The sequence below is a fragment of the Psammomys obesus genome, unplaced genomic scaffold (genome assembly GCF_907164565.1).
Source record: "Psammomys obesus unplaced genomic scaffold, mPsaObe1.curated_primary_1811, whole genome shotgun sequence".
In the NCBI taxonomy this organism is placed as follows: Eukaryota; Metazoa; Chordata; class Mammalia; order Rodentia; family Muridae; genus Psammomys; species Psammomys obesus.
Genome location: NW_026596162.1, coordinates 10,538,053 through 10,562,283, shown reverse-complemented (window position 1 = coordinate 10,562,283; position 24,231 = coordinate 10,538,053). Strand labels below are relative to the sequence as shown.

Below are 24,231 nucleotides of genomic sequence, written 5' to 3'. Positions count from 1 at the left end.
GGAATCCAACCAAGGTCCTCTGCAAGAGCAGCTGATGCCCTTAACTGCTGGGCCATCTCTCTACCTCTCTCCTTCCACTTTTTCAGTCTTTTCCCACTGAGCCATGTCCCTGCCCCTACTTCTCTTGCTTCTCTCTCTGTTCTCCTCTTGCTCTGTCTCATGCATTAGTTGTACAAGCTTTCCGTGCCCTACCAGTTCCTGGTTCTGAAGGCCTGCTTCTAAGGTACCACAGTCAAAGCTGGAACGGAAGGTTTCTTTCACTGCTTCTGCAAGCCACTTGTTCCTTCAGAGCCCAAGTTCTTAACTACCATTGACATGTACGCATGGACATCACCCACCAGCAGCCTTGACATGGCTGTGCAGTCTTTTCCCAGCTAGAGCGAAGGTCTTGCTCAACGGTCCTTCTGAAGCACATTTCCCTTGGGCCCTGGCAGAGGCCCAACAGTGTTTCATTCTCTGTGCTTTTAGAAGGCCAAGCAATACATGGGCTGTCATACTAGTTGCGGAGCTGAAGAAGCCTTTGGTCCATGGAGCACAAGCAGTATCATTCATGTGCTGACCTGTCACTGATCCACCCATTCACCCTGGCTGTCATTCTGAGACTGCCAATGCTTACAAATCTGAGCAGCACTGAACGTCCATGCATGTCACAGGTGCTACACAAACACTGGGAATCACTAAGATGCCAATACTCTGCTGCTTTAGGTACATGATAAACTGTGACCTTGACTATCCCCCCCCCCCCCTTTAAAGTTCCAGGGCTCAATAACTTACTTGGTGTCAAATAACTATGTTGACTAAGTGGAACAGATTCCTAGAAGCCAATGGGAGGATGGGTTGGGTCTGTCTCCCAAATTTAAAGGTATCAGTTGAACAGACATTTCCTGATAGTCTCTGCCACAGAGAGCATTTTCAGAACAGATGAGCACACACCGACACAGAAGCCTGCTAAGGCTCAGCAGCAGCAGGAGCAGCAGCAACACGCAGGGGCACTGTAGGAAGTCAGTGCCACGGAACACTGCTTCTCCCATCACTGAGTCCTACGGTCCCACGTGTGACCATGACAGGACAGCTTTGCTAAGTCGTCTTTTCCTGTCCATGTTTCTGTGGGTTCCGGGGATCGAGCTCAGGTCACCAGGCTTATGCAGGAAGCACTTCTAGTTGGTGAGCCATCTTGCTACCCTCCTCTCCAAGTTTTCCTTTTTATCTGCCATGGATGTCACAGCATCATGTTCACCTACCTTCGAATCTTGTATGTTCAAAAACATATACGAGAGAAAAGCTGAGCAAGTTCTCTCAATAAAGACGAGCACCTGAAATATCTTTAAATTTCCCAAGCTTGAGGTGAGTGCTCACTCAGCTGAAAAGTGACTTAAATGACAATAACCATGAAAACACAGTTTGCTTTAAATTCTTTATTATCCTGAATATAAAAGACAGAAGTCCTCTAGCATATAACAGAGTTTTTATGTGGAAACATTATTTTTTTTTTACAAGTGAAAAAATAAATACCTCTTGGAATAAAGGCTTATATGCTAATATGTGCCATAAAAAAGTAGAGTTTTAATATCTGACAAAATGTCTGTGCAAAGAAACAAATGCATAAACACATTACCGCTACATTAAGGCAATATGAAACGTAGACTCAGAGATCTCAGTAAAGTGACAGTGGAGGCTTCCAGCTTTAACTTAGCCAGTATTGCACCCGATGAGGTCAGCTAGCTTTCCTGACACCCTAGAAAACCCCCTAGCTCACTAGCTTCCAAAATGCCCAGGTGGGGGTGGGGTGGGGTATGATTAACAATATGGAAACAGAATGAAGTAACCCCACCTCTGAAAGACACAGAGGGGCAACGCAATAGACACAGAAGCACTGACTTAAGAACACAAACAGTGGACTAAAACATACACAAAGGAGACTCTACCTAGGAACCTAAGCTAAGGCTGTAGAGAGGTTGATCTTCAAGCAGAGTGACAGCCGTGGGTGCAGCTGGGGCACATGAAAAGGCACCGAGCACGACAGGAGGCTCTCGGGCCCTCCCTTCTCTCTCCCCTCTCTCCCTTCTCTCGCTTTCCCTCTCTCTTTCTGTTTGCTTGTCCCTTACAACGAAACACTCTCCCTTTCCAGTCTCCAAATACTCCACTAGCTCAAGAGCCCAGGCAGTGCATGTAAGTCTTTGTTAACCAAACTGGCAGCGTTTTGATCACCAGAGGACAAGGGTGAGGGAAACAGAGGGGCTAGGAAGGAGGCCACCCATGCCGAGTTACCTGTTCACTCTCATCCAGACTGTTTTCCGTCTGACAACGTTGCTGTCAACCCTTGAGAAGCCCCTGGATTGCTTTCCAATCTGCTAGCTTTCCAGTTGTTCTTGTTATAAAGACAGAAATGACATTCTAACGAGGACTATTTCTTTAAGAAAAGAATTCCTATTAAAAAAGTTTCAGCACTCCATAACCATATGAAAAGAACCAAGGGAAGTCTGAAAACTCTTACAAAATCTGCTGCCTTGGGAGAAGTTACCGAGACATATGACATCATTTCCTAAAAGGTACCACTGTTGGCTATGTTGCCACTTGACTGACAGAGATGATTTTATCTATTCCTTTACTTGATTATAAAAAACAATCAAACAAATAAACAAACAAAAAAAACCCTTTTTTTCAAAGTCCAAGGAATGTGTCCATGTCCCAGAGTTCTTCCTGGTTGCCATGGGGGCTGTTGCTTCTACTCACGGAAGAGGAGCGGTTGCATTCTTGTTTTTCTTTTCTTCTTTTCTGAAAATGTCTTGTGGCAGATGGGTATTGAGAGTGAAATATTTCTTCACAAAGTTATTATTCTTGTAGTTTACAATACTGCGGCTTGTGGGGACACGGTGTGTCCAGTCAGCGCAGGACGAGTTAGATGACAGTCAGATTGAGGAGACTGGTGTGGGTTGGCAGGTAAACGTGCTGGACATGCTCCACCCGTGACCTGCAGACTGGACACGACTGGAAAAGAAGCCAGCACCAGTTAGAATGTTTGCAGAACCTGGGCCTTGGTGCACCCACACTCACCTTTCTAGATAAGCTGCCATTGCAATTTCTAGGCTTTCAGTTTCTCGGTAACAGGCTTGGAGACTGACACTGGGGTGACAGGCTTGGATACTGACACTGGTTAAGCTTCTGGCTGGCAGGTGAGCCCCTGGGGTTCTCCAGTCTCTCCCTCCCCAGCAACAGGATTAAGAATTCCTACAATTGTTCCGACCTCTGACCCACTCCTCCCACACAGCTTTTTAATTACACAGGTTCTAGGAACTGAATTCAGGTCCCTGTGCCCTGCAACGCAGAGCAGACACTTTATTGGCTCAGCCATCTTCCCAAGCCTTCTGTTAGCTTGAGCCTTCCTTCTACAAGGGCTGTGGGCACACATATAGGAGGAAGTCACTGCACCTCTGGCCACCATGCTGGACATATGTCCATAGACAGGCCCTGGCTCAGCTATCTTGGTGACCACGTCAGTGGGCAGATGTCCTTGTGGCCAGGGGCAACAGGTCTCTGGTGGCTTCTTGGTTAACACACATCCTTCATTGGTCATTAGGAAATATAGGCATAGGGCAGGAAAAGATAAAGCCAGGATTCTAAAGGGGAAACCCCTCATTGCATCAGCACAGGCTGTTCCCAGAGAAGGCACGGGTGTCCTGAGCTCGCTGCTCCATCCTCACATGAACTCTGTATTGTAGTGTCGTAGCTTGTGAGGACTAGCTGACATGCATGGCTAGGCTTACATACACCCACAGTGACATTTAGCAGAACCTTTTGAGAAGAAACCAAGTGAAAAGTTACTTTGAGAGGAAATGTAAGGTACAAGAAAGGAGAAATGTGATATATGAGTTGCTTTTCTTTTTTTGTGTGAAAGTTAGTTCGACTTGCTAGCAAAGAACAGCTAATAGAAGACACCCCTAAAGGTCTGAACAGTAACAAAAGGAAATGAAGGGGCTGGTGAGATCGCTCAGTGGGTATGGATGCTTGCACCAAGCCTGAAACCCAGGTGTGATGCCCAGCACCACATGGCGGAAGGGAAAAATTGACTTCTGCAAATAGTCCTCTGCCCTCCACGTGTACACTGTGGTGTGTGCGTAACACACACACACACACACACACACACACACACACAGGTATATGCAAAGATAGAGATAAACTAATCACAAATATAGTAAATGTCACTTATAATAATAATCCAAAAAATTGTTTTTGTTTTTGTTTTGTTTTTTTGGTTTTCAATACAGGGTTTCTCTGTGTAGTCCTGGCTGGCCTCAAACTCACAGAGATCTGCCTGCCTCTGCCTCTCTGAGTGCTGAGATTAAAGGTGTGTGCCACAGCGCCTGGCTAATTTACGTATTCTTTAACTAGAATTTTAGTTAGCTAATACAGACATTCCTACTAAGTAGTATCAAAGAGCAAGAGGCAACATAAAATGGAAGAGGCAGGCCTGCACCCTCTTGGTTTAGCTCCGAGATACACTGATTTGTCAATCTGGACCTCGTTTCCAAAAGCAAATGGTGACAAGAGTGTGCTGATCCACACATTTCTACAGGCACAATGCTGGAAGTCCCTGCACGCCAAGTCCTCTCTGAGCGAAGACGGGGACTTTCACTCCACCTATAATGCTCCTATTGGATGCTTCTTAATGGAGAGGAGCACTAAGTGAGCCCTTACCTGCAGCTGGGCTGCACAGCTCTCACAGCACACAGTGTGGCCGCAGGGGCAGAAGGTGGAGTTGATCTCTTCCTCGCAGCACACCATGCACAGCATGGCTTCCTTCAGCTTGCGCAGCTTCTCCTGGAGCGCCCTGGTCTGCTGGCAGCTGAGGCCTTCGCAGCTGCTGCAGCTCACGCTGCTGTCAGGAGACCTCAGGGGCGAGCTGGGGGGGCTCTGGCCGTTCCGGGAGACGAGGTCCACAACGCCAGCATTGTACAGAGCCCTCCTGGCGTGGTCATATACCTCCTTGGATGTTCTTTTGATGTCAAAGACATATTTCTTACCAAGATTAATGTTTTCATTCAGAAACAGAGACGCCAAGTGGCCCTTCAAGTCACGGCTGTACTGCATCATGACGGCACTGGTGACTGTGTCACACCTGAAGGGAAGAAGTGAACATCTTGTTTAATACTGAACCACCTAGGAATTTCACAGTTCAGACTATCACACTACTGCGACCAATAAAACAGTATAGCAATAAACATTTAGTACTCATCATCTATCTCCTCTCTATAATGTTGATTGTCTATACCATCCATCTACCGATCTATTGTCTATCTATTAATCATCTATTAATTATCTACTATCATCCATCTGTTTCTCTACTTATTTGCTTTTTGAGATAATGAAGCCCAGGCTGGCCTGAAACTTCTTGTCCTTCTGCTTGCTGGGATTACAGTTGTGTGCCACCATGCCTGTCTTACATTTAATATTATTAGTGCTTACGCTCAATTATTATTGTTGTTGTTGCTTTGTTGAGACAAGATTTCACTATGTAGGTCCTGGAACTTACCATATAGGCCAAGATGGCCTTTAACTCATAGTGGTCCACTTGCCTTTGTCTCTCGACTGTTGTCATTCTATATGTCCCATACCCAACTTGTTGTGTTGTGTTTTTTTTTTGTTTTTTTTTTTCCTTGAGACAAGGTTTCATATGACCTAGGCTGGTCTTGAACTATGCTGCCAAGGATGACTTGGAACTTCATAACCCCGCCCCCACCTCTTGAGTGGTGCTGGGATTACATACATGCATACCATGCTCAATTCATGGAAAGCCTCATGAATGTTAGTACTCAAGTACTCTATGGACTGAGCTACATTCGTTACCAAAATAATAAATATTCTTGTGTGCATGTCTGACTGAGTTCTTCTCACTTAAATGCTTAGTAGCTCAGTGACTCCACCTCTGTGCTTCTCAGGGGCCTCCAAATACTTGCATGGAAGCAGTTGTAAATACGGAGATGAGACTTCCCAGCCCCCTTGGCTGGGAGGGGCCATCCAGCAGCTTGTGGAAGCAAAGAGACATTTGTTCTTTGAAGTCATGGCTTTTATGTTAAACATGTCTACAAGTTTTCTGTTCTGCTCTGCAGTCTATTTCAACATAAAACATTGGAAGGCTTCCTACCAACCCCATTTTGGGCTTTATTTATTATTATTATTTCTAAGAATGAGGCTAATCACAACTCAGGCCCTCTAGAGTCTAGAATGGCCAGGTGTGGTGGTGCATGCAGGCGATCCCAGCAGTCAGGAAGCCAAGGCTGGAAGACTGCAGTGGTGTTTGGGGCCAGCCTGAGGTATATAGTGAATTCCAGGTCACCTTTGAACACACAGTGAGATTTTGTCTCAAAACACACCAAGGAAAATTCAACTCAATTTAAAAATTATCCAGAGTGTGTAAGGTGGGAGGGCTCAGGACAGGGTCTTTCTCAGCAAGGAAAAACCTGGATCACTGTTCAGGAAAGGAACCCAGCCGAGGGTGAACAGGCCGAACCAGTGGGGTCATGCTGGGAGGTGGTTGTGGTAGGAAGGTGAGAGATAAGCAGGAGACTGTTATGAAGCACAGGACCACCCAATTCTGTGCTGATAAGGGCTCTGCAAAGGCTCTGCAAAAGGAAGTGTTCAGAGTAGCTAGCTATTCTCTCACATTCTGTACAACACTCATGGACTCGGGGCTAGGAGGAATCCCAGAAACCTGCCAGTCACCTAAACACATTAAGCTATGCCCGAAGCGTAGGAGACACATTGATGGTACGTGCCTGTAGAATGCATGCGTTTCGGTGATGGCTCGGTAGAGCCCACTGGCTGCCCTGGTGCTGATCATTTTAAACAGGAGCACGATGCTGTTGCCAGACTCCTTGGTGACGGTCAGGTAGACATTCTTTCCTGACTGGGTGGCCATCTGCACCACAGGATAAGCTATCCTGGAAGGCAGGAGGAGAAAAGTGAGAGAGCTCAGAAGGGGCAGCTCAGCAGAGTGTTGACAAGCCTTAATAGGCAGCCCATGACCCAGCAGTGAACACTTTGTCTGGGGAGTTCTTTGATGACTCTAGCTAGCTGTGCTGATGCAGGACAAGCAGTTGTGGTGTGGAGATACGGGCTGGAGTAACCTCAACATGTTGAGTGCATACAGAAGCAGACACCGGTATTCAATGGTCCGAGCCACTTAAGAAAAATAATTCTGCCACCATAGTGTATTTTTGCATTGAAGAAATAATCAAATAGTTAAGGACTGAATGCAATTAATACTTTCAAAAAGGAATCACTTTATTGTTAGAGGTATCTGGTGAATTTCTGCCCATTCTCTACATTCAGAAAAAAGCAACAGGTGGATACACATACTGGGGATTGTAGGAATGTATGTATGTACATAGGCATGTATACCGAAGATTTGGGTTACCTGTTAATAGGGCTAAAGTCATCTTTACAGATTGAGATGCCTTCCGGTCCAACCCCAATGAGGAGTTTCTGTCCTTCGCTGTCCCTCACAGCATGCCACTCTATGCCGTAATTCTCCATTGCTGACACAATCTGCAGAACCTGGTATTCTGCAGAGGCCTGGCTGATGCCCTCCAGCTCCTTATGCTTTGCAACAATACTGTGGGACACCCAAAGGGGCAAAATTAGACAGATCAATGCATTCTATAAAGCTTTTAATTTTCACCAGTGAATTATAGGCATTAATGAATAGTCATTAATGATATGGTCATTAATGAACACAAAAGCACCAAATGGCATATTACTATTTCATTTACTAGTCAAATTAACTGTAAAATAATTCTAAGACACAGTTGGAGATGATAACTATGGGGCCAGTGAGACTGATCAATGGGTGAAGGTGCTTGCTCCAAGCTTGAGTGTGATCTCTGGGATGCATAAGGTAGAAGAAAAGAACTCACTCTCAGCTGTCTTACACATACACACACACACACACACACACACACACACACACACACACACACACATTTTTAAAGATTTCAACAAATATTGAGAACCCATCATTTGGGAATACTGTAAGCTGAAAGATGGAAAAATCTCTACACACACACACAGACAAAAGTGTAGGCTAGACCCCTCACACATTTACCTACTTCCACTTTACAAGCTCCCTGCCAGGTGGCACCACAGGGGACTGATTAGGTTATTTGCAACTGAAGAAACAGAGTCTATGTTCTCTGCTGTGGCAAGGCTGTCTCTCCTGTGGTCCTTGGTGATCTGGCCTCCCAGTGTACCCTTCCCTTGAGTATGATCTGGATTAATCATTGGCTTCTAATGAACAGAAAACGGTGGAAGACCTGGCATGAAACTCACTTCTGAGATTGCAGGTCTCATTTCTTCCCTGGCTTGTCTCTCCTCTGTTGGTCATTCATGCTGGGTGAGCCAGCTCCCACACCAAGAAGGAGCCCTGGGGTCAGGTGGCAGGAGAAGGCTGGCCAAGAAGCCACAAGAGCCATCTGGGCCTGGAGGCCTCCCCCAGCCGGGCTTTTCGATGAGACTGACCTCGGGGGCTCGGTGTGGCCCAAGCCACAGCTGTTCCCTGCCTATATACCCACAGATAATGTCTGTTGGTTTAAGTGCTGAGTTTGGGGTAAGCTTGTTACACAGGAATAGGTAACTGAGCTGCCTATGTTAGCCATCTTGCTGTCGTTCTTTCTGGGATGAAGCAAATACCAATAAACATGCTAGGCTTTTTACTGTAGGAGATTTGCATATTTAAAAGGTCAGGCACTTTCGAGATCCTTGTTATTTATGGCATTTCATAGAAGGGCATTTATCTGTGTGGGCTGTTTTGTGTTGGTAGGTTTCTTAAGGAAAAGGCACATGAATTTTCTAAAAATGACGGGTTAAACCTGGCAATGACCTGGACTTCGCCTCACAAACTCCACAACTACACCATGAGGCCAGTTTCCTGATCCTTATCAAGTCGGTGGCTGTGAGCAGGCACGCCAGCCTCCGGTGGCCTCACCTGTTCAGGGTGGAGCTGGAGAGCTCTTTCTCACACAGATCCTCATAGCTGTACTTGGCAGTGTTCTGGTTGTAGTCTCCAAATTTGGTCTGGGCCAGGAGGGCGCTAAGCTCCACTGCCTGCTCGGGGGAACACTGGAGGTGGCCTGCCAAGAGGGATTCTTTAATGTGCAAGAAAAAGATATGCCTGCAAAAGAAAGAGAGAGTGACTGAGACCTGGGATAACAGTATCTGGGCCAGCCTACTCGGGTGTGGTTCAGGCATGGGGCGATTGCCTAGTATGTTTAAGGCCCCAGGTTTTATCCCCAGTGCTGCAGAAAACAACCAAACAAGCTCAAGTAGCTCTGCAATTCCATAACCAAGTACTTTCCTTCTTAAGCAAAGTGGACAGGTAGAGAGCAAAGGCGCAGCAGGCGAGGGAGCTTGCGGCCAGCCTGAGGACCTGGGTTCTATGCCCTGGACCCATGCAGTTAGTGGAAGGAGGCTCCACACAGTTGGTCTTCTGACTTCTACATGTGCAGCAGGGCATACTCCCTCTTCAAGTCAGTAAATGAAGTGTCAGAAAAATGTAGTACTAGAAACAGAGCAAGTTTAGCATCACAATGTTTTAAAGGAAATTTAAAAACCAATTTTCTTGCTTGTTTGGTTTTGTTTTTTGAGACAGGGACTTATGTAGCTCAGGCTGCCCTCAAACTTCCTATGCAGCTGAGGCTGGCATTCAGTGCTGGATCCTGTTGCCTCTGAAGATTACAGTCATGCACAACTACTATTCTCAGCTGGAACACCTATCTTGTAGTAGATCCTGATCTTCAGGGACAGGAGAAAAGAATGCTCACCAGACTTCACCAGACAGATGTTCTTTAGCATGTTGAAGAGTTTGGCAGAGCCCAACCCCAGTATCATCCTCAGAAACACCACGCAGCTCCTTTGACAGGCATCTCACTGGCTTAGAGATAACCTAGTAGGCTAGCCTGGTAGGCGGGTGTATGCTTGGCCTTTCTTACTGGGTTGTAGGGACAGAACTGAGGTCCCCATATGCTTGCCAAACAAGCCATTCTCGCTGAGCCCTCTCTCCAGCACCTCCTCTCAGAGCTCTCCAGATGAGTTCTAGTCTTCTCATCTGGGCGTCCTTGTTACTGCTCACAGCATAGAGGCATGAGTTTTTGTGACCCCAGGGCCCCTCTCCCCTCCACACTCTGCCAGGCTGCCATGCAAACGGCTTGCGGTTATTGCTTCCAATGAAAAGGCTCCATCTTTCTGCTCCAAGTCCTTTGTAGGGATGCCTGATGGTGGTTGAAGCCCAGGCTGCTCCTCTGGCTGGCTCCAGCCACACCTCCTGCCGCTGTGCTTTGGAGAGGGACCATCCCTCTATGTGGAAGACACAGCCCTGCAGCAACCTGCCCCGATGACTTTCTCTCCTGCCCTCTCACTTGGTCACCTTTTGATCTACCTTGCATACTGCTTATCTATTTCCCAATTACTTTATGTAACAAGTTACAACTTCTTTCCTTAGCTAGCTGCACCTGGGCTGGCTTAATTGCCTCTAACACCAAAGAGCTCCATAAAATCGTGTAAAGTGCCGTGCATCTGTGTTGATCTTATATTCCATCTTCAGCTTTGCTCTGTTTGAGCAGACCCTTAGTACATGCAACATTAAATTCTACAGTCACTGCAAGGCATGCATGCCACAGAAATTCCTGGGAAAATACAGATTCTGTTTTTATTATCCAAAATCCTGACAAGGTTATCTGAGTCACCATAGAAGCCAGGCTATAAAATCTGCCTCTTTGATGACTTGTGGTAGTCTCTCATATGTGCTTAAGGGTACCATAATAAAACCCAGGCATTCGTGAGACTTTGAACCCCATATAAGCCCAGCTCCTCACTTTCCCAGGCCTCAACACAGCTTCCACTTTTGTACCACACCCAAGTTTGCCACTCAAGTGACTAGCATAAGAAATGTAAGAAAAGGACTTAGGACAAGAGAGGTGACCAATGCAAGGGGCTGTGTTGAGAACTTCAAACTATCAGGCTGACAAGAGCCATTTATCTTCCTTAACTAAGAAAGAAGATAAATCAATTTTTTGCATATTCAGTAATCATAAATATTTAAAATGATGAAACATTCTTAAATGTTTCAGTTTTTTTCCATACTCAAAGCCCCAAGAAGAAATCATCATAAAATGCAAAGGAGCATTCAAAGAGAACAAACACAGTTTTTATTAACCCAGACATCTGGTAGTCCTTAAAGTATTTCTTTCATACTGCTAAACCGAGAAAGAGGCCCTGCTGGGGCAAATAAATTGCTACAGGGGGAAAAATGCTTTTAAAATAGCTATACAGATAGCCAATGTGGTCGCTCATCCCTTTAATCTGAGTACTCTGGAAACAGAAGCAGGCAGCTTTCTGTGCGTTCCAGGCCAGCCTGGTCTACATAGTGAGACTCTGTCTTAAAAGGTGGGGTGTAGTGAAGGGTGATCTATCAGAGGATGCAGGTCTAACATTCTCACAGAATCCTGGTGTTGCTCATGGAAAATGGAATCTTAATGGACCTTTGCCTATTCAGCCAGGGGCTATGTTTTCAGGAGCCTAAAGCCTGAATCTATGCTTACACTCAAGAAGAAACTGTGTGCCAAAAGATTTTAAGATTAGCGCCACAAACTGAGCCTTCTCAATTTAATTACTGTGAATGTAAAGGTCTTTTTTGACTTATTTTCCTAGCATAAAGTTTGAAACTGCTTCCTGCTTTATTAAACAGTACGGAAAGCTGCCAAAGACGACTTTTCAAATTTATTCAATTTCTTTTTCCAAATTCTCTACGCCTACTTCTGGAGGGACAGCTGCCAAAAGCAAAGGAAAGAAATGGTAACCCAACGTAAACAGGTGGCTAGGAGCCTAGAGCGCTGCCCATCTTTCCCCATGAGTGGATGAGAGCTGTGAGGGAGGGCACACCTGGGCTCACTTACCACCAGCAGCAGGCGCAGGCGCTCCTTCTCCGGCGGCTTACACAGACCATGCAGAGCAGTTTCTGTGGCTTTTTGGCCACCTTTCAAGTCAATAAAAAGTGGTCCCACACTGCTCTGTGCCCTGCCCACCCTGGGATTACAGAGATGGACATTTCTAGTAGTTGCTTTTTAGATGGAACCCAGTCTTTGGAGCCTAAAGCCTTTGGAGGAAAGGGAGATATCTCATCAAAATAACTCCAGCCACAGATGGGCTTCTGGGTGACAAGGGTCCAAGCACCAATGTGACGGAGCAGGGTGGCCACCATTACCAGGTCTGATGAGCTATCAAAAGCTTTATCAGTTACAAAACAAAGGCTTTGAAAAATACCTACTTTGTCTTAAGTGAATGTTTACTTATGGACACAAGCTTATACTGCATTTTCTACACATTCCTAGGGTTACACTTGGAAATTAATGTTTGAAGTTCTACTCGGTTACTAAGAAAACGAATATCTCCAATATATGAGCCCAGAGCGTACCATTGTAGCTAAGTCAACCGTTGGCATCATAGGTACTAAGGATTCACACACTATAAAAACTGGGTGGAGGGGCTGGATACATGTCTCAGTGCTTAAGAGCACTGGCAGCTCTCTCAGAGGACCCGGGTTCAATTCCCAGCACCCACATCGTAGCTAACAACCATCTATGACCCCAGATCCAGAATGGAGGTCAAAGGGCAACCTGTAGGAGTCAATTTTCTCTTTCCACCATGCAGGTCTCTGGGACTGAACTCATACCAGGTGGTAAACACCTTTACCTACTGAGCCATCTTGATGGCCACGAAGCACATACTCTTAATTTTTTTTTTTTTTCAAAATTCTCCAGCAATTTCTCTTTTAAAATCCATGCCTTTTCAGAGGCTGGAGAGATAGCTCAGCAGTTAAGAGCTCTTGTTGCTCTTTCAGAGAACCAGGATTTAGATCTGTGGGCACTAAGCATGCATGTGATGCACATACATACATAATTTTTATACATACACACAGGCAAATACTCCTCCACTAAACATTTTAAAAATATAAAAAACAAAATCCATGCTTTTTTTTTCATGGTGTTAAGAAATAACAAGAACCATTTATCTTGTGATCAGAGGACTCTTGTCTGAACACTGACCACCTCACAGAAAAAATCTTATAGAACTCGTAACAGAACTTTCCAGAAGCCAATTGGAAGCTCACTGTATGGGTTACTATACTGATCTGAATTAGAACAGCCCCCATAGGCACCTCTATTTGAAAGCTGGTCCCCCTGCTGGGAGAGCAGTTTGAGAAGGATTAGGAGGCGTGGCCTTGTTGGAGAAGGTGTGTCTTTGAGGGTGGGCTTTGAGGTTTCAGAATCCTATGCCATCCCCAGTTCTCTCTCTGTCCCCCTCTCTGTCCCCCTCTCTTTGCTCCTACTTGTGGCTCAGGGTATACACTTTAGCTCCAGTTCCAGCCATGCCTGCCTGCCTACCGCCATGCTCCCTGCCATGAGGGCAAAGGACTGTGGAACTGTGATTTCCCAAACTAAATGCCTTCCTTGCTAAGCTGCCTTGGTCATGGTGTCTTGTCACAACAGAAAAGTCACTTAAAATGGTTACTGTTGGGCATGCTCTCCCAGTAATCTTGCCAGATATGCCATTTTGGAGAGCTTTTGACAACATATGCAAAATAACTAGATTCAGCCTCATGTTCAAAATGTAAGTAATGAATCCTAGCATGTCTTTAGAATGGCTAAGTAGTTATTTTCAAAAAAACAGTTGCCAATAACTGAATCCTAATTTCCCCAGAGGCACAAGCATGGGAAGAGTTGTCTGGACGGGTCCTCACCCCAGGCAGACCCGTTACAATCAATCTTTGTCCAATGAGTCATTTACCCACATCGGTTTATTTTAAACCAAACTCTGAATGCCAAGTTATATTTTAAAATAACCAAATGGAAACAGGAATTGCTATGAGAGAGCTTTTTTTTTTTTTTTTTTAATCTTATAACATTCTCGTAAACAAAATTAATTCAGGATGGAGCATAGTCCTACATAAAACCAAACTGGCTTGAGAACCAAGCCTAAGAGTACCTTCACAGCAAGAGGGTAGACAAGGCTCTTCAGAACATAGTGAATAAACTCCAGAAATGAAAAAAAAAAAAAAAGAATAAATCAGACCTCACCAAAATTAAAAACTCCTACTCACCAAAAGGCATGAGAATAACAGGCAAGCCACAGGGGGAACATATATTTATAAAACTCAGATTTCACAATGAATTGGTATCTAGGATACATAAAGAATGTGGACAGCTCAAGAGTAAAGGCAAATGATCAAAATGGGTAACTTGGACATTTCACCAAAGGAGAGGCAAAGAAAGCCAATGAGCACATGAAAATCTGACAGACATCATTAATCACCAGAGAAATGCAAATTAAAACCACAACACTCTACCACCACATATCCACCAGAAGGCTGGCAGGGGTGCGGAGACACTCAGTTTTCTTACAGTCTCTGAGGGAGTGGGAGTACGGAACAGTACAGATGCTGGGGGGGGGGGGAGCGGTCTGGCAGTAACTTATATGACTAAACAATCCTACCATGACCCGGCTATTGTATTCTTGGGTATTTACTCAAGGAAAATGAAAACACATGTGTCTACAAGAAAAAAAAATAAAAGTTTGTATTAGAATGTTCAGAGCAGCTTTCTTCCTGGACAACACGCGCTCGTCATGACTGAGGATCAGCCAACACTGTGGCACACTGTCCAGTGGTAGAAGGAAACAAAGCAGGCTGCACTTAGCTCAGTACCGATGTACAATGCTCAAGGCCCCGCTCCATCCCCAACACTCAGCAAAGCAAAACAAACAGAAAACAGAACAAACAACCACTAAAGAACCGATCCCCCACCCCATACACCAGCATGAGTGGAGCTCAGCAGAATTTATAATGGACAAAAGAAGGCAGATTGTAAAGCAGAGCCCTCCCGGATGATTCCCTGTGCATAAAGTTAAACAGGCACGACAAACCTACAGTGGAGAGCCATCAGGAGGGAAAGCATGGCAGTGTGGGCTGGCTGCAGAAAGATGAGGGACTTTCTAAGATGGGGGGGTGCTTTTGCTGTTCTTAATCTCAGCATAGATGTTATTTAAACAGGCGCCTGTCGAATCTCATTAAGAGATATAATTAGGATTTATGTTTTATCCTATGTAAATTTTAACTAAAAAGAAAGAAGAACCATATGCAAGCAGCGATTTCAACTCAAAGGTAAGCATACTGGAGTAGTTAAGAAGACAGGTACTTATACCCCTGACTTGTTTAAAAATGTATCAAAAAACCAGTTGATGGATGGTTAGAAGGACTGATAAATGATTAACTATATAATAAAGTGGAAATATTAAACTTAATAGTAGAATCTAGGGGGACCTATATGGGTGTTCATGGTAAAAACCCTCAACTTTCCCTGATGTTTGACATTTTTCAGGAGATTGAGAAAAAAAACGTCAGGGCTTAGGTTTCTGAATGCTGGTGAATAAAATAGCTCCAGCCGTATCAAACCATCAGGCCTACTTTATGGGGGGCTTACAGTCAGAAAAACCTGTCAGGGGCAGAAGATTGTCATGGAGTTACCAAGTCAGGTCTCTACCTGGGCTTAAGGCGATCTCTTTCAAGCTTCAAATAGAACTACTCTTAAAAATGCTCCTCCTTGGGCCCTAAAGCAGTTAAGATATGAGGATTGCCACGGGGGGCTTCCAGCCTCGAGAGATCATAGCCTGTGCCAGGAGAATACCGTAACTTGAAAGCACTAAGTCTGCACTTCAAATGAATGTCCTTACCCATGGCAATTGGTGTCTGTCCGAAACCTGTCCATCTCTGGCCTCTGCATGCACCCGCACGGCCACGCGCACTTGCCCATTCACACATCACATGCATCTAACATACTCCCTCACACAAAATGAATGGGTGAAACACCATTTTTAAGAAACGTTCTTTGTACGGGCCCAAAGTGCCCAGGTTCTCAAACACCACACAACAATGCAAACCCTTAGTTTTGGCAAAAAAGAAAACAATTTTAGTAGGATTCAGAAATTCAACTTAGAATTTCTTTGGAAATAGTACACATGTACACTTTTACTTTTTGTTTGTTTGTTTAACTTTCCTGGGTCCTACTTTGTATTTTGGCAAGTAAAAACAGAAAAGAGTGGAGGAGCGAAAAGAAGACAGGGGAGAGGTAGGGACGGGGAAATAGCGGATTATTCTGCCATTCCAAATACAGTGTAAAGAACATAAAGGAACTTTTGCAATAGCTATATGAACCTTCGTAACAGAGCCACACTGGCTGCAGTTGCAAGATCATGAAGAATACACTCACCCTTAACCATGCCGAGGTAGATTATGTAAACAACCTTCACCAAAACTGACATTAATCGAGACTTTGAACCTGACTTAAAGACCCTGGCTAGGACCAGTCTGACTGGTCCTAAGTTGGTTTGAAATGACCACATCCCATTGCTTTGAGTTTGCTGGTGGCTTTGGCTCTGTAAGCTTTTTTGTTTTGAGATTTTATTTAATTTTTTAAAAAATTTTAGTTGCGTGAGTATTTTGTCTGCATTCATGTACATATGTGCCCACATGCATGTCTGGTGCCCTCAGGCCACAAGAGGGAGTTGGATCATGAGTCATCCTGTGGAGTGCTGGGAGTGAAACCTGAGTCCTCTGCAAAAGCAACCAGGATTCTAAACCACCAGCCATCTCCAGCTGCACACTTCTAAATTCTCACTCTATTAATTAACAAGATATTTACACAGTGTGTGCTCGCTGGATTCTGAGGATATGGTGCCCATCAGTTTTGATGGAATTTGCAATCACTGGAGCAACTGACGATGAACACAAGTAGCTGTGATGTTAGAAGCACATTCAAGCTCTAAAAAAAAGATGGGTGATGTCTTGGGAGGATGCAGCCTCCCAGGCAGTGCTAGAGAAGGCATTCCAGAGACAAGGGACAAGCTGAGACTAGGAATCGGGGAGGGAGCTAACCTCTGCTGCCCCAACACAGGAATCTTGAGGAAAGACTGTGTCCAGGATAACAGCATTCTCTGAGCATTCAGTTCAGTGCTCATGGAGTTTATGTGCTGGGGTTGTTTTCCAGGAGGAAACTCCCAGATGGTGGCTAACCTTCACTAAACTGGACAGTCCCTACCAGAGACCACAGAGCTCTGAAAATGTGGCCAAGCCAGGAGAAACAAAGACTCTGCCATCAGGGGAGAGTACAGTCACCACTGTGCAGACGAAACGCACACTTCCCTAATCTGTGGTTTTGAAAATGTTGGCAAAATTCATTGTGAAGACCTAAGAGCCCCTGAAAGGCAGGAGTTTCTACTAAGATGATGATGATTTCACGTTTACTTCCAAAACTCATTAATTTGTTTCCCTTTTCATTTCCATCCACAGCATGGCAAACATCTGCTGAAAATACCTGCTGTCTCCATCTAGAACCCAAGCCAGTCAGCCGAGCAGGACTCTCATAGCCCAGCTCTCCATTCAAGAGCAAATGGAATAATCTGGATAGGGGCACCAAATCTAACATGAAGCCCCAAACCAGATTAGCCTGATCTACCGAGCTACGATAACATTTGAACCCCGCCAGTGCTCCTCTTCAGAAAAATGGCTTCCTCCTGGATCCCAGGGTCCCCTGATATCCAGGCCTTCTTGCCTGCACCCCTCTCTGCAGCCTGTCTGGTCTGATGCTAACTAGTATATTAACTAGTATTTTAAACCCTCTCTTCTAGAAGCTCACTGCTTAGCGGTCTGCAGAGGGCAACTGTGCCCAGCTATTTCATCTTGATGAAGTGTCCAGACACCCTCAGCACACAGAATGCACCCTCATGGGTTCCTCAGTAAAGCCATCTCCTAACATTGAATTATCAAAGCCATGTTCAGTTGCTTCACAAACAGATCCAGTGTAGAATCTTAGCACTTAACATAAATATTTTATAGCAAACAATGGAACAAAAAGTTTGTCAACAGGCATGTGTGTGTGTGTGTGTGGCTTTTTTGTTTGTTTATTTTACCAATATAACATTAAAGAAAAAGAAATGGTTTTGTTCTTTAGAACCAAGATAAAAACACACATGTGGGCAAAACACCCATACACTTAAAAAGGATAAATGCAAATTAGATATTACTTTATGAAGATTCTAAAGCACACTGGTCATCAACCTTGGGCATTTTCTTAAAAGCTTTATATTTTGGATAACTCCACAAAATTATGCAAAGTTCACCAACATAATAAACATAACTCAAAAGTTTCCGCTGCACTCCCCCCACTTCTTTATTCAGACAGGGGCTTTGGGCAGGTTAGCAAGCACCGGACCACTGTGGTCTCAACTCTCATTCTTATTTTGACATGGGATTCCCAGAGTAGACTTAAACCTACACTGTCCCCAGGCAGGACAGACCTCCATGTCTTTGTTCCTCTGCCTCCCAAGCAGCTAGTATTACAGGCCTAGTACTGGGTCCAGCCTACACTAACCATTCTATGGGGTTTCTTAAAAGGTGTGAAAATCAATTGAAATAACCTAGTTGAACCAGGTTTGAGTGCCATTAGCTATAAATCCCAAGAGTCGAAGACAATTGAGCCGATACAGAAAAACCAATGTAGGAAATTTGATTCAAGTACTAATTCATAACTATCTCTTTCTCACATGAGTAAAGTAGATTTGATAATAGGTACTGACCCAATTACAGGAGAGTGTATCACAGCAGAGACCACCCCACAGCTAATCACAAAGCACGAACACATTCCCAGTACAATTTATTTGCTATTATCCTTCCCCTATTTAAATGAAGTTATTTGCTTCTTCAAGTTTTGGCTGATTTCAAAAATAAATTTGTGTCACTAGAATTGGGTTGCACCTGGAATCCTTGAAATCACTGTAGCATCACAATGTGCCTGCTATACATACATACACACACACACACACACACACACACACACAGAATGTTCAAAAAAAGATAGAGCCTCTTGTGATGAATAGAGACAGCTCAAAATCTGTAACCAGGCCATTACAAGAATATTTGTAAGGTGTTTTCAGAAACACTAAAAATTAATTATGGCAGTTTCCTTCATAAACAAAATCTCTCTCAACCTTTAAAATGCCACAGTAAAGCAACATGGACATTTGAAATCTAAATGAATGGTATTTTTAAGTGTTTCCATCATTTGTTTAGTAAATAAACAACAACAAAAAAAATGGCATGTTAAAATCTCTCCGAGGAGCCTGTTCCCTGATTCTGAGTCGAAATCTACAGGATCGCATTTTTCTCATGCATGGCACATTTCCAAGCCACGGGAGTATGGAAAACATCAATGCTGGGATCCAACGTTTGCTGCGGTTTTAAAAGCAATCATTTTCCTTTTTCAACATGCCACTGTCGTCTCTTGCATTTCAGTAATAAATATTAAACATCACTTTCCTGTTTTGGTTCAACTTTGAGAAAAGTGTAACAGTCAGTCAAGAGGGGACTTTTTTTTTTTTTTTTTTTTTTTTGACCTTTGAAAAGGAGACCACATGCTTCAGTTCTTTACCATGGCTGGTGGCCCTATTTTAACAAGGAGGAAAAAAAATCTAATGCCCAACAATCATGTTTAATATATCTGTGGGGTGGAATTCAGTTACAGCGGCCTGCAAAGAATTCTATTAAGTTTCTGTTAAACTTTAAAACAGTTTTAAAATCTGCAGGAGGCCAGACAGAGCACTCCCACTACACAATGTAATCTGACACTAGGCTGAAGACTGACCAAGTTTAAGTAACCCAAGAGGAACTGTTTCCTGCTTTCCTTACAACAGTCCACAGTGACCTGCAGTAACACTGCCGAGGCGGGGTTACTCTCGGGCATTAGATGGAGCTGTCAGGAAGTCGGTGTCGGGGTGTTCTTTTTGTTTGAAGAAGTCTACCCTGCTCTCCACCAATATCATACAGACGCAGAACAAGCGTTGGAAAACCCACCCGGGTCAACTGTGCTTTGAAAAACGAAATGAAGTTTCTCCTAACTTCCTCTGCACCAAGTCAGTTTGCCCAGGAACATCTCTGGGAGGGCCCAGTGGCCACCTCTAAGTGGAATCAGAGGGGACCTGACTGTGGTTTACCGTCGGCCTCGCTTACCTTGTCTGCTCCTGTAAGATGAGATGGGGCTCCACAAAGAACTTGACTCTCAATTTAAGCCGGTAAGGTGCCAGCCCATCCATCTGCTGGGAGATCCGGTTTCTCAGATTCAGCCATAAGCTTTCACCTTTGCTACCCGTGAACTGCAGTCCGAAATAATCGACTTCTATGATTCCCAATCGCCTGCACACCTAAAAACAAAGGCATCGGGTATGAGCAATGCAAACTCAAGGGCGCCATCTGAGTGAAGGACTGGCAACTAATTTTACAAAGTTTTACCTCGTTTTAAGTCCAGTGACAGACTGGAAAACAATGTTTTAAGGTACCAGCCAGGCCAAAAAAGCAGCCCTCCAGAAGAGGCGTGGCCTTGCTTAAATACTTCTATAGTATGACCAATTGCACAGGGAAAAGGGTCCCCCCAGACTTCCCTCAAGGCTGACAAAGAAGAACCCACAGGGTATTTTATTTCTTATTCCAGTTGCTGGAATTCCCGGCACCAGCACCATCTGCACAGCTGATTTGGCAACTTATTATCTGGACAGCTTTAACCATCTGGATTCCAAAAACACAAACACTTTGAGGAAGCATGCCACAAGTGTCAGCTAAGCTTCAGCGGCTTTCCAAACAGCTCAGGTCTTCAGGTCCCCAAGGTTTGGGGGGGGGGGGGATGTCAAATGTGTCTGTCATAGCCAACGTGCCCACACTGATCAGAGCCTGCGTCACTCTTGAAGAAAACACACGAGTGAAGACCTCACATCGGAGACGGGCTGGACGGTTCTCTGCAAATCTCCCAGGACAGTCTGGATCCCCAAGCAAGCCCGGAGTGTTAGGTGAACCAGCCCTTCTGAGAAGCGACTGGAGACACGGGCCCACCCGGTCAGCTAGGGCACCCCGGGGCCCGAGGCTGCTTGCAGCCACCCCGTCCCGGGACGCGGGTGGCGCTGCCGGGCTTTGCGAGGACCCCACGGGCGGCATCGCGCACATACCTGCGGCAGGTGTGCGGGGCCACCTTCTGTTTAGAAAAGTACCCGATGAGGAGGCAGGGTGGCGGCTCCCGGCAGTGTCCGGGTCCCCAGGACCCCGCTCCCCCACCGTACGCGTCCTCTACGTCCCTGCCCGCCCTCCCCCACGCCCGCGAGGAGGAGGAGGCGGCTGGAGCCAGGCGTCCGGGGAGCGCTCCTCGGGCCGCTGCTGCAGCGTCGCCGGGCTCCCGAGCAGCATCTCCGAGGCCCCGAGGCTTCCCGGGGACTGGCGGGGATCCCCTTCCCGATCGTCGCCCTCACCTGGTTGAGACAGTCCTCGCCGTTGGCTTTTGCCTCAACCTCCACCTCCATCAGCACCGCGTCCGGCCTCGTCACATAGCACAGCATGGCTGGGGCCGCCGCCGCCACCGCCGCTTCTTCTTCTCGGGTGTGCGCCGGGGCTGTCGCCTCCCCGCAGTCGCTCCAAGTCGGCTTCGGGCTCCGCGAGGAAGGCGCAGCCGCGAGGCCGCCTGCCCTGCACCCCACGCAGTGGCCGCCCGCGTCCCCGCCACCCCCACGACTGCCCGCTCCCGGGTGCTCCACGGCCGCGCCGCTCGGACAGCCCGACTGCCTGCGCCGCGACAGCCACGCAGCCTTTATAGAGGCCCCGCCCCCTCCGGCGCCGGCCTCCGCCAATCACCGCGCGCTTGCCCCTCCTCCCCAGAGCCGACAGCCAATACGCAGTCGCGATGGGCTGCAGCCCCGCCTCCCGGGGCCGCCTGTAGAGCGGCGGGAGGTGGGAGCCCACCCGCTCCCAACCCCCAGTACCGCCGCGGCCTCTGCCGCTGGGCGACGCTCCTCCCTGCCCGCCGTCGGCCGCAGCTCCAAGGGACCGACGCCTTTCTGTCTTGGTTCGAGGGGACTCTGATCAAACGCTCCCGCGACGCCACGGTTCTCAGGATTCCTGCCCAGGGGTCACTCCAATAACCAGGTGGTTAGTGAAAGCCCAGAGGGAAGCGAGCAAGCGGGAGCCTCAAGTTAAGGCTTTCCCGCTGGGCTTTGCCACCGTGGGTTGTGGAAAGAGCAATCTGAGCAGAAAAGTTTTTTTTTTTTTTTTTTTTTTTTTTTTTTGCAGTTGACCAGTAATAAGCCGGCAACTTGATCTAAGCGCCGTTCTCACATTGACGCGTGCCAAGGGTTTCTATGCGTGGATTCTGCTAAACTGAAACGCAGAGTGGTGGGGCCTCCGTTGTGTTAGTTACCCACCCTATCTCGCAAGGAATTTCACTCACTACACACACCTGATAGGCTCTCTGTCCTTTTTCTGGGACAGCCGGATGCTACCCCATCTTGAAGGTAAGGGGTTCCTCTCAGGACCTCGCAGGAGGGATATCTCAGTGGAAGAGATTAATAGTTAAAGTGCACAATCTTCTTGTCTTTGCTACCTGTTTCCGCCTGCACGATTACCTTGCCTGTTTTTTTGGTTTATAAAATAAGCCAGGAGATGTGGGTTTCAGCCTTGGATCCTTGGAAAACGTCATCTCCCCGAAGCTCGGTGTCCTCACAGCAGAATGGAGGGAGACTAGATATCTGTTGGATCTTCCCCGGGGGAATCGCTGTGAAGCAATCTTAGCCATCCCTGCCTGCCAAGGACTGTTATCTCTGTCCTGGTGGTCAGTTTGCTTGCTGTGTACTTAAGACGAAGTCTTGCTGTCTAGCTCGAGCTGGCAGCTCAGTGATGCTTACTTCTGATGAGATGGGGAAAGTATCAGGGAAGAAGAGATGGATCGCAACACAGCCCTTGCAGAGAGGGCTGTGCAGACTCAAGACTGTGTTTCAGTGACTGCCCTGCTGAGCGGTGCGTGCTTGCATCATCTCCCTTCCTCTGCGGCTCATTCCCTTCATCCCGGGCAGCAGATCTGGGAGCTGTATCTGGGAGATAACATTTAGATTATCGTTATCTCATCTGCGCACCATCACTGGAAATTTCAGCGCAAGGAGAGGATGCAAGATGGAAATTGCTTATATTGGTTAATTTTTTTTTTTTGAAAGGCCAAAACTCCTAGAAAATGAGGGGACCAGGAGTGGAAACTATTAGAAAGGAGCTGAGGAAGGACAAAAATAAACGAACTAAATGAATGAAAACAAGACAAGAAAATAAAACAAAAACATTTCCATTTTTGTGGAGCAACTATCTTACTTTGGGTTTTGGCAGGGATTTTTAAAAATGTTTTTTTTTCATATAAATGATTCTACAAATTATTTAGCTTCTCATATTAAAAAACATAAATTTAGAAGAGCACAGGAAATGTCTGTCAGGTTTTATTTTTTTTAATTAAGAAAAATTTAGCATTCATCATTTACTTACAAAACAGTTGAATGGTTGGTTAAGATTGACACGGTCATTTCCAATCCAAATTCATTTAGTTCCTTTCGTGGGATCCTCAGTGAAGATCTAATATTTTAAAAACCAAGTGTCGCCAGATAAGGGCCAGTGAAAGGCTCTGTGGGGAAAGGCACCTGCCACCAAACCCGATGACCTGAATTTGATCTGATGGCTCATACAGTGGAAGGAGAGAACCAGCTCCCACGGGTTGTCCTCTGACCTCTACACATTATATGCATGAACACTGAGATATAACAATTTTTAAAAAAATCACCAGCTACAACTGAGGAAAAGTGGTTTCACCAAAACGAAGGTAAAGGGCTGGGAGTGTAGCTCAGTTGACAGAGTGCTGGCCTAGTGTATACAAATCCTTAGGCTTCACCTAAGCCTCACCAGCTGACCCCCAGGATCACCAGCTGGTCCCAGCATCACCAGCTGCTGGTGCTGACAACACTGTGCCACCACCGTATGTCATGGCAAGAATGTGCCACCGGGACAGCAATCCTACTAGTACTTGGGGGTTAGAGGTGGAAGAATCACTGTAGGTTCAGTAGAGAAGTTGAGAACAGCTTTGGCTAGAAACTATAACTCATAAATATTAATAAATTAATGAATAATAAATAATAAACCAAACCCTGAGCTGGGTGTTGTGGCACACAGGCACAAAGGCCTGGAATCTCAGCACTTGGAAAGCTGAGGTAAGTAGATCAGGAGTTTGAGGCCAGCCTGGGCTACACAGTAAGACTCTGTCTAAAATCAAACAAAACAAAAAGGAA

General features: G+C 45.9%; 1 protein-coding gene across 1 annotated transcript; it reads right to left on the bottom strand.

The window, feature by feature from the left end:
- Positions 1–1,400: 1,400 nt before the first annotated feature.
- Mylip (myosin regulatory light chain interacting protein) lies at positions 1,401–21,678 on the bottom strand. Its single transcript, XM_055595179.1, has 7 exons — positions 21,391–21,678; positions 20,108–20,298; positions 8,981–9,166; positions 7,415–7,612; positions 6,774–6,938; positions 4,696–5,116; positions 1,401–2,988 (listed from the first exon to the last, which is right to left on the bottom strand). Exons 1-7 carry the CDS (start codon positions 21,475–21,477, stop codon positions 2,899–2,901), a joined length of 1,338 nt encoding a protein of 445 aa, XP_055451154.1. The 5' UTR covers positions 21,478–21,678; the 3' UTR covers positions 1,401–2,898.
- Between the last annotated feature and the right edge of the window lie 2,553 nt (positions 21,679–24,231).